General features: G+C 41.8%; 2 protein-coding genes across 2 annotated transcripts; one reads left to right on the forward strand and one right to left on the reverse strand.

Annotated features, from left to right (window-relative positions):
• The first annotated feature begins 54 nt into the window (after window positions 1–54).
• Window positions 55–6,643, forward strand: ap5m1 (adaptor related protein complex 5 subunit mu 1). The gene is made up of 8 exons (XM_038728356.1): window positions 55–270; window positions 402–1,062; window positions 1,161–1,388; window positions 1,473–1,612; window positions 2,555–2,640; window positions 2,742–2,854; window positions 3,033–3,129; window positions 3,220–6,643. The coding sequence occupies exons 1-8, from the start codon at window positions 206–208 to the stop codon at window positions 3,300–3,302; spliced, it is 1,473 nt and encodes a 490-aa protein (XP_038584284.1). The 5' UTR covers window positions 55–205; the 3' UTR covers window positions 3,303–6,643.
• Window positions 6,002–8,234, reverse strand: LOC119910829. Its single transcript, XM_038729624.1, has 6 exons — window positions 7,913–8,234; window positions 7,695–7,777; window positions 7,446–7,505; window positions 7,268–7,351; window positions 6,310–6,424; window positions 6,002–6,210 (listed from the first exon to the last, which is right to left on the reverse strand). Exons 1-6 carry the CDS (start codon window positions 8,103–8,105, stop codon window positions 6,002–6,004), a joined length of 744 nt encoding a protein of 247 aa, XP_038585552.1. The 5' UTR covers window positions 8,106–8,234.
• Between the last annotated feature and the right edge of the window lie 1,573 nt (window positions 8,235–9,807).

Here is a 9,807-nt window from a genome sequence, read left to right on the forward strand (position 1 = left end):
CAGCTGCTCGCAAGTGCGCAAGCGCATGTGTCGGCTGATTGGTGGTTGTTGTCACATGAAACAACAGCAGGAAGTGAGTCGCTGCGGTGGTCAAATACATACAGCGAGGAACATTTGAGTTCAACAACTGCACGATATAATGCAAACATCTACATTGAAGTCAGAGAATTGTCTGTAAATTGAGGGTTTCAGTGCAGCCAGGCAAATGAGTGTGCGTGCTTTGTGGATTATTTCTCACGAGAAGGGAGAACATGTGTCAACTTTTTCAAGGTATGTGTCTGAGTTGTGATTTCTCTTATATTCCACTTCCTGTTTACAATATTGTAATATTGTAAATTCTCTGCTGTCACACTGCATGCAGCCTACAGTGTTTTGTAATGTCTTGTGTCTTACCCACACAGGAGGTATGCTACTGTGGAGCACCGTGCAAGGAGCCTGGCAGGTTCCTCTTATGTAGCAGTCCCAGAAGACAACACTGTGCTGCAGCTACTGCTCACAGAGCTGGGACTTTCAGACTCAGATAAGTCTTATGTAGCTCTCAGAGATGACTGCCTTCATCGTCAGCGATCACCAGCCCTGGAGCTGCGTGTGGACAGTCATGGAAAGGGAACACTTTGGCCAGTGTTGGCCATCTCGCAAGGGCCTCTTATCCTGGCTTGCCTGCCTTTAGTGGATGCCCCAGCTGAACCTCGGCCACCCCTTGCCAGCCTGCTTTCTGTCTCCCAAGGCCTCACACTCCTGGCAGGTCTGCAGACTTTTCTCATCGGTGCTGGGAGTAAGCCTGATAGCGAAGGGCTGGCCTCTCGCATGGCGATGCTGCCCTCTGTACTCTTGCAGGTTTGTCCACTTGGCACGCCCCTGGATGTGCCACTTCTGGGGACACCTGCTACACCCACTGTGCCCAATCCGGCTGGCAACCAGAAGCAGCCAGCCTGGAAGATGGGTCTCCACCGCGGTCGAGCTGTTGTGAACGTAGCGCTGACAGAAACAGTACGCTCCATGCAGTATGGTAACCAGAGCAGACAGGATCTGTGGGATGTTTTTGGCACTGTGACATGCAAAGTAAGTGCACGGTGTAAAGGAAAGCAAGTGAATTTCTAACTTGTTTTTGCCTGTTTATGTTATTTTCCTTCATTCTATTTATTTCCTTCTGTCATTAGTGTGAAGTGGAAGGGGTGCTCCCAAATGTGACGGTGACCCTCACACTGCCACCAAATGGTTCTCCACTACAGGACATCCTGGTCCATCCTTGTGTCACCTCACTGGATTCTAGTATCCTGACTGCCAGTAGTGTGGATAGCTGGGATGGCTCCGCTTTCTCTGGGCCATATAAGTTCCCCTTCTCTCCTCCTCTGGAACTTTTCAGACTATGCAGCTATACATCTCAGGTATAAAACATATATACATACTAACATACTCCTCACACTTTATGTTGTTATTTGTCTCAAGTGATACCTATAATTCTTCATTAGGTCCCTGTTCCCCCTATCCTTGGTTCATATCAACTGAAGGAGCATGAGAACCAGCTGTGTGTGTCAGTAACCCTCAAACTTCACGAAAGTGTGAAGAACAGCTTTGAGTACTGTGAAGCACATTTTCCTTTCTTCAACAGGTAAGCAACACAAGAGGAAGTAATCTTTTAGATCTGAGTACCCGCCTACATTTTTTTCCTGTAGAGGAAAGAGGTTTAATGTCTCACAGTTCATGCCATCTTTGAGGGTAAAATGTCATCCAGAAAATTTCCTTATGACAAACTAAATACATGAAGTCACTTAAGATGCCATTCTGTTTTAGAGCCTTAAAAAAGGAATTTATATATATATAGAAATTGGATAATCAACAAATCAGATTTTCAAGTAGGTTAAAATAATCTTACTACTGAAGCACACATTTCCTAGCTATGCTGGCAAACTGATGAAATGAATTCCAGCTGGCAATCAAATAAAAGCATCAGTGACTTTTTTTTTTTTAAACTGTTGAAATTGTAAATGCTAATAGTTTAAACACCAGTTATTATACACTATTTTACACTAGTGATGTATTATTAATTCTGTCTATTGCTGAAAATACTTCTATTCCATAATTTATAACAATTTTATCGTCTCTCAAACTGGCCTTTGTTATGTGGAACAGAACCTTACTGTATCTTATTTAAACTGCACAATGTTCTTTGCACAACACCTGCACTAATCTCATCACATTGCACATTAGCTGAATAATTTAGTACTCCAACAGCCAAGTAAACCTAGTAACCTAATCCACATCTCAACTCATGTGAAACCATGGGATAAAATATTCCTGTCAGTATAGCCCAGAGATATTGTAAACATCTATTTTATTAGTAGACCATTCTGCTATCCAGTTCTTACAGTACATTGACCCTGTGAGTTTTCTCATAGAGCGGAGAGAATAGGTCATTTTAAAAAAGGATTCAGTCTGGATAAACAGCTTTGCTTTGTCATATCTGTTTTCATTAGTTGCCTGTGTGTTGATATCTCTCTTTAAAGTCAGTATGTTTGCACTAACACGTGCACGGGCTCTGCATCTTGTGCAGGGATCAGATGGGAGTTGTGGATGTGAAGGTGAGCTCTGGACAACTGGATGTCTCAAAGGAGAAGAACCTGCTGGTCTGGGGCCTGGGTAAGCGCTGTGCTCCTGAGCATCAATGTCAAATCACTTCTACTGCAGCTGTGTATTTAAAAAAGAAACTAATGCGAAGTTTTCCCCTCGCTGATAATTAGGACAAAAGTTCCCTAAATCTCGCGAGGTCACAATGGAAGGCAAGATCAGCTTTTCTGGACCGACACCAGGACCCACAGACCCCCTCTGCACAGAACTTACAGCCTATATCAAAGTAAGTTTATATGTGTGTGATGATAATCAGAAGCCTGTTACAGTCAAAGTGTTGTTCATTTACAGCTACTGCATGTTGCAGCATTTTTTCAACAAATCATTTCTAATAGTATAAGGATGTATTGATATATAATCACTAGGTTGTAAAGTAATGAACTCTTCTATTGTTATCTTCACAGTTGTATTTCAAAGTGCCTGACATGACGCTGTCTGGGTGCTGTGTGGACCCGCATTCAGTGCAGGTTTATTCCTCTGCCAAACCGCGAATTGTAACATGTAAGCTTACAATAGTTTGTGTATCAAAACTTTTGCTGCCTAGGGCTACACATTTTCTGAAACTAAAAAAATGGTCTGTCTTATTTTCAGCCCGAGAACTTCTATCCAAAGAGTACTTCATATGGAATTCAACAGGAACTGCTCCGGTTTCCTCTGGGCAGATGATGCTGTAGCATGGTTACATTGAGAGCTGCTCGGTGGAAAGGAGCACAGTTCATATATAATGTGAACATAATAGGACTGAAGACCCTGTTAGAAGCATATACAGTGATCAGGACTGGCTGATGATAGAAAATGAGCTGACAAATGATAGAAAATGTAAAAAGACATTTTGCTTTCACTCACAGTTCACAATGTGCAAACTCTGACTGGCAGAAGTATTGATTTTGTTGATGGATAGATACTTAAAACAAAGGACCCGCCCCTGTAGTCCAGCTTCTTTTATATTCCAACCTTCAACCCTCCCTCAGAATTATCCCATTGCAGACACAAGGGCCACCCCTTGCTCTGACAGTCCCACTTCAGTGACTCTCCATCAGCCGGATAATTAGCAGCTGGGTCCTTGTCATCAGCTGTTGGGGCCTGGAGGAGAGGGGCGGCCGGGCAGTGAAAGGCCAGGCTCCTCGGGCCAGTGTCTTGGCTACAAAAGGCTCCTCTTTTAGAGCTGGCAGGAGTCCTTGCCCCCTCCACCTATCACTCCCCCACCCCTTTTGACTCCATCCCCGCCCTGTCAACTACTGGCTAGTTCAAACACACAACCTCTCCAACCAGTCTGACCCTGTGGCCCTCTGAGACTTTAAAGCACCCTGTCCCATTCAGTAAGCAGGACCTGCCTAGTTGGAGACAAAGTCATGGATGGAAATGGTAGGGCTGCGTAGGTGATTTAACTCAATTAATGTAGTTCTTTAAGTATGATGATTTAAATTTTTATTGTTCTAACACACGTGTCAAGGTACACCCACTTTTACAATCAGTACTTAATTATAAAGAAATTATTTAAAAAGGGGCATTTAGTTCCAGACATTTTTCACTGTTTACTATTAACCTGAACTACGGTGAGTTTCTGAACTGTTACATTTCTACCATGAAAGCTCCACCTCAGTGTGTTAAGCTGAAAAAATAACTAGCCGATGAAGGGTTAAATCAGAGGAGATTGTGCTCCATATATCCGCAGCAGCCAGACTCCTCTGAGTGCCCTCATTGTCTGCTGTTGGCCTCTTGTGCCCCTTGCTGGTCCAAATGCTGCATTCTCACGTGGATTTCCACTCAGAAGGCTGACCATGACCAATCCTCTGTCAATTGGAACCAATTGCTCACACGGCATCCTTCACCTTCTTTTTATGTAGCAGTGCGGAGTGGCAGACACCGAGACCTCTCGGCTCTCCCCTTCCATGATGATTTGGCTTTAAGGCCCAGTGTGTGTGGCTAGCGAACTGGAAAAGGAGAAGTTTTTTTGAAGAGTTGGGCCACTCTGAATCTCCTCAGTATCCCAATATGTGGTCAGTCTGGCTCCTCAAGTCTGAAGTCAGTGGCCTCTCACTGGCAGACTTTGCTTTGTTGATTGAATGGCTTGCTAAGTAGACAGACTCATTTTAATGTTTTGCCTCACTCCAGTGCCTTCAGCACACACCTTTGGGCCTTTTGATTGTACAGTGTTTTTCAGAATCATTAATTAACTAATTATTTATTTCATCATTGTTTGCTTTTCTATACACACATACAGGAAAGGGATTTCACTTTTTTATTTTTATTTTTTTTACAATAATCATCAAAATAAAACTCACACAGGCAATTTGTGACAGTAAAGCAGCAGTGTTGATTTCATAAACCAGGTTAATATATATTACAAGGTTGCAAAGTCTTGAATGCTTAGATTATCTTTCAGACCAAAAGGTTTTGATAACCAAAACATTTACTCCACTTTTACAAACACTGCAACTGTTAACCACTCAACTGTGGGAGTTTACCTCACTGTGTCCCTCAGCCCAATAATGACACCCAGTGGTGGAGTACACTAAAGTTCATCTGAGAATGTTTGGCTTTCTTTGATACAGTTTAATGCTCATTTCTTCTATTGAAATACTTCTACTCAACCACTGCCAGGTAATCTTTACTGATTTAATTCCTGTGCAGCCGCCTGCTGTGCGTCGTGATCTCAGCACTGTTCATCTAACGCGCCATGTCTGAGGACCAGGTTTTTGTTGGCCACTGTGGCCTCAGGTGTTTGGTAGGAGTCCAGTTACTCTTAGCCTCTCTAAACCCACTAAGAGCTGGCCTCAGGGAGACCACTTGAATAATTATGGTGCAGTTAGCTGTTTCCTGTTTTCAGTGTAATTATTCTTCAAGAGCACAGATTTTCAAACAAGGGGATATCTTTGTATACTAAAAGATTCCTTTGTACTAACCTTTACACCAAATTCCCAGTAATAGACAAGCTTCAAAGCTGGCTGATTTGAATCCCAAATCTTTGAATTAAATATAAAATGTATTTTTGGACATTTGGTGTCAAAATTGTGGAAAAGGCTAAACGAGCTTCAGACTCACTGCCTCAACAGCACCACTTTCACCCATAGAGGGCACCATAAACTCAGCCATCAAGGCAATATTCCTGGAGCATCAAGAGTTTTGTTTATATTGCATATTGTTGGTTGACTGCATGTCCATTTTATAATCCCATATTCCTCTTGCACATCATATCCTCGCTGTCTGACAGCTTCTGGCTGACTCAGGCCACATCCAACCATCCTTCTATGTTTTACACTTCTATTCCTGCTATTTCCCAATCAGTTTAACAAGATAGGTTGTGTTCTAAAGACAGTTCCCTATGTCCAGTTTGTTGATTTCTTTCCTCTCTGTTTCTGGCTTCTTGAGCTCAATCTCTCTGGATCCTGTCCTCTCCTGTGTCCAGGAGCTGTTTCTTTGGCTGCTTATGTTGTCTCTCTTCACTGAGGTGAGGCAGAGACATGGTGTCCAGAAGGCAGCTGGGGTCCAGACTTTCTCCTGTAGTCTCATCCCAGAAGATGTCCCTCTCTGTGGGCCTTCTCACAAGTTTCAGTCTCTGGATCCCTTCTCTATTTGGACCTACAGGGACAAATTAAATGACCAAATGATGTTGGGGTCGATCAGTAGACCACATTCAGATATATTTTGCTTGTTTAAAATAATAATTTGGAGTCTTACCATTAACTGTGTAGACAACCTTATGTCTTCTCTGCTCTCTGGCATGTCGGAGGTGAGCTCGCCGATGGCGAAGAGCCTGTTGAGTGAGAGCTGTCTGGGCCTCCAGGAACCCTCCCTAGAAAGGCCACAGAGTCATAACCAACCAGTGGTGGAAAGTAATAAAGTACATTTAATCACTTACTGAGGTACTTTATGCTTATACTTCACTATATTTCAGAGGGGAATACTGTACGTTTTATGACTACATTTATTTGACAGATGTAGTTACTCGTTCTTTAAAAAACAACATAAAAAAATACAATGCATTGTTTCAGATTAAACCACTTGTACCCAACCTTTTTGGCTTGTGTCCCCTTAGAAATAGTCCAAAAAATGTAAATATATTTATGTAACAAGATTTTGTTTTTTCTTCTTTCCTATGGCACATTAATCATCACGACCCTCTATGTTGAGAACCATTGGCTACTGTAGGCCTATACAAAATCTGCAGGGAGTCTTTACTTTATGTGATTTTTAGTAAACATAGATGTGATTTATAGTAAACATAGTTCCTATGGACAGACGTGGATTTAAAGCAATCCATTGTATAGAAAGAATCATGTGACTGTCAAGACATATATATATATATATACATTTCTTTGTGTCAATGAGTGTGGTTCTAATAGTGGGAGCTTTTCTGTTTCTTGTACCCTGAAAATAGATCCCATTGAGGGCAAGTCACGGCTGTAGACCACCCTACTTTCCACTCCACAGACACTTTAATCAGATCCGCTGGGACAGCGGGGGCCCACACTCACAACTCACAGCTGCCCCTCTCTTTTTTTTCCACCATATCCCCCCCATACCTCATAAGTAGTGCTGCACACTTTAATTCCCCCTCAGTATAAAAATGTAAGATCTGAATTATTGATGTTATAGATGCACTTCAGCTCTTCTGTACTTTGTCAATATGCTTTACCTGAATCATTCTGCTGGTGCCGGAGTGTCCTGTCTGGCCGGTTGTAGAAAACCGGTGGGCACCCCCATCTCTGCAGTCCCTGCCCTACAACATACATCAAATTCCTCATTGGGCTTTGGGATGGCATGAAGTAGTGACGTTGGGATGGTCAGCAGCGATATATTATTTGTTCTATTACCATGGCAATTTGATTGGCAGTGCTTGTGTGGCCAATTTGAAGGGCCAGTGGTTGCAGTGCCTGAGGAGAGATAATGATGGGATGTCTGGGTAGGAATCACAACCAGTCAGAAACAATAATGCTAAATTAAGTCTGCTGGAGTCCCAGCTCAGGATTATATAGATTTTTAGAGTTCTCGTATGACTCACACAACAAGAATAGCCTGTTATAGTTTGTAAAACTATAAAAGGCTGATTTTGCTGTGCTAACCTGGGGTCTTCGGGGTGGATGGGAGTGAATGATGCTTGAATTGTTGCTGTGCTTTGGTAGGATGTTTCCTGCAAAACTTGGTTCTTACAGCACACACACACACACACACAGACACACACAGTTATCTTGTATCAAAATCAGACTCACAACACAGAGTAGTCTGTCAAAAAATCAAAGCCTGAGTGGAAATGAACAATAGAGACAGGAGACTTACTAACCTGAGAGTGTGGAGAGAGTTATTTCCTGTTTCAGTGGAGGTAAGGTTGTCTTCCTCTGAGATCCTGACTGCTTCTCCACAGCGACCTGCAGAGCAGGGAGTGTCCACTGTGGTTTAGGTTTTGCCCCCTCTTGTTGCAGGCTATTACATGGAGCCACTGTACGCAGCCTGCGTCTGGAGCCTGTGGATCCCATTGTCCTTCTCCTTGTCCTAAGGCTGACAAACTGAAATACTAAATTCTGATCTAGTACAAGTGAGATATGAAAAGTTTCACAGTTGGTGTATCTTTCGTCAAGTTTAGTTTTAGTTACAATTACTAATTTCAATTTATTGCCTTCTTGTCAGTCAATCAGGACTTTCCCCAGGTGTTTGGCCTCTTCTATAAAAAACTGTAAGTTACAGAAAAACTGAAAGTGTTCAGCGGCTTCCAAGCAAACCTGGTGGTCTTCTCATCTCCCCTGCTGACGAACTTAATGCTAGTCCTGACACATCTCTGTCTGATGCCAAAGTACAAAAGCAACAAACACTTTTGGTAGCGGTTAAAATAGTAGGTGTGTAAATCAACCCTGCTTTCATACTTGTCTTTCTCATTATAATGAGCTAGGTTTCTATGGCAACTGTCCCTACAGGTTACTCTGTAACTCTTAAGTTAATGCTTGAAAGAACATGTTATTTCGCTGCACCCCTTCCATATTGGAAAGCCCAGAGGGGTGAGGAGAGAGACAGGTTCTTTAAGAAATTGTTAACTGACTGAAAAATGTGACTTCATGAGTGCTCAGAACCACAGGGGGTATAAACACTTTTAAAAAGTTGGGTCATAGTAGGCTATCAGCCCTCTTGTAGCTTACATCATATCCCTGCTGGTTAGCTTCAAATTGTGAAAAATGTGTCTGTGTGTTTGGTATCTATTATGTGGTGATTACTTTCAAGACTGTTTCCCTTATTATATATTACATTATTTTAGTTATCAGGCATGCTAGTGGCCTGGATCTTGGGGCGGTTCACATATGCTACTTTGATCCAAACTGAAATATATTTAAAAAATCCTTGGTTTGATTGTTGTGAACTGAAATTCAGATATCCAAAGATTTTTGATTGAAATAGCTCAACAATTATTGGTAACATTTGGTACAGATAGCCTATCCATAGAGGAGGAGGATCATTTGTACAAACTTTTATGCCTTTTACTTTAATCTAGGCCTACTACAATCAGGTCAAAATGTTCTGTTTGTCAAATACTTAGGTTTGTGACCAAATAGGCCTATCTTCGGAACAAATTTTTACATGCTAACATGCTAAACTAATATGGTAAACATTATACTAAAAATCAGTACGTTAGCATTGACTCACTGAGTCGCTTGCATGGCTGTAAACTGTTGTCAGACTAAGCAGATTGGACTCTGGAAATTGTGATGGGCATTTTTCACTATTTCCTGACATCTTAGCATGCTAAAGTTAGATGGTAGCCTATAATGTGTATTGTACCTGCTAAACATCAACATGCTAGCACTATGAGCTTGTTAGCATACTGACATTAACATGTAGCTGAAGTACAGCCTTACAAAGCAGCTTACATGGCTGCTGTCTTGTCTTATTATTTAAATTATTTAGCTTCTTTTTTTCAATTATGCATCTGCAGCTTGGAAACACCATGGCCTCTTTGGAGTATTATTAGTTAGTTAGCTCATGTTACTTGTAAAAGGGCTGATTGCTTGTCCCTTTTAGCAAATGATGCTGATTGGCTTTCAACCTGTAATATGATCAGACTTTAAGCAGTATTTTGTCATTCTTGCAATTTTCACCTTTTTCATATTTTGCATGTATTATGTGTTATTGTGGCTAAAGATGTACATCACATAAGGTCCCTCTCTACGTCTCTTATCAGCATCCAGCTGT

Source organism: Micropterus salmoides, unplaced genomic scaffold (genome assembly GCF_014851395.1).
Source record: "Micropterus salmoides isolate LMB-PRFRI ecotype aquatic unplaced genomic scaffold, ASM1485139v1 Ms_hic_scaffold_19, whole genome shotgun sequence".
Taxonomy (NCBI): Eukaryota; Metazoa; Chordata; class Actinopteri; order Centrarchiformes; family Centrarchidae; genus Micropterus; species Micropterus salmoides.

Bases quoted from the DNA above. Each gene is read 5' to 3' on its own strand.
- ap5m1 (XM_038728356.1), top strand. From the start codon at position 206: ATGAGTGTGCGTGCTTTGTGGATTATTTCTCACGAGAAGGGAGAACAT. The intron at 1,389-1,472 runs GTATAAAACATA...ATTCTTCATTAG, and splicing joins TATGCAGCTATACATCTCAG to GTCCCTGTTCCCCCTATCCT. The intron at 1,613-2,554 runs GTAAGCAACACA...CATCTTGTGCAG, and splicing joins CATTTTCCTTTCTTCAACAG to GGATCAGATGGGAGTTGTGG.
- LOC119910829 (XM_038729624.1), bottom strand. From the start codon at position 8,105: ATGGGATCCACAGGCTCCAGACGCAGGCTGCGTACAGTGGCTCCATGT. The intron at 7,506-7,694 runs GTTAGCACAGCA...ATCTCTCCTCAG, and splicing joins ATCCACCCCGAAGACCCCAG to GCACTGCAACCACTGGCCCT. The intron at 7,352-7,445 runs GTAATAGAACAA...TGTATGTTGTAG, and splicing joins CTGCCAATCAAATTGCCATG to GGCAGGGACTGCAGAGATGG.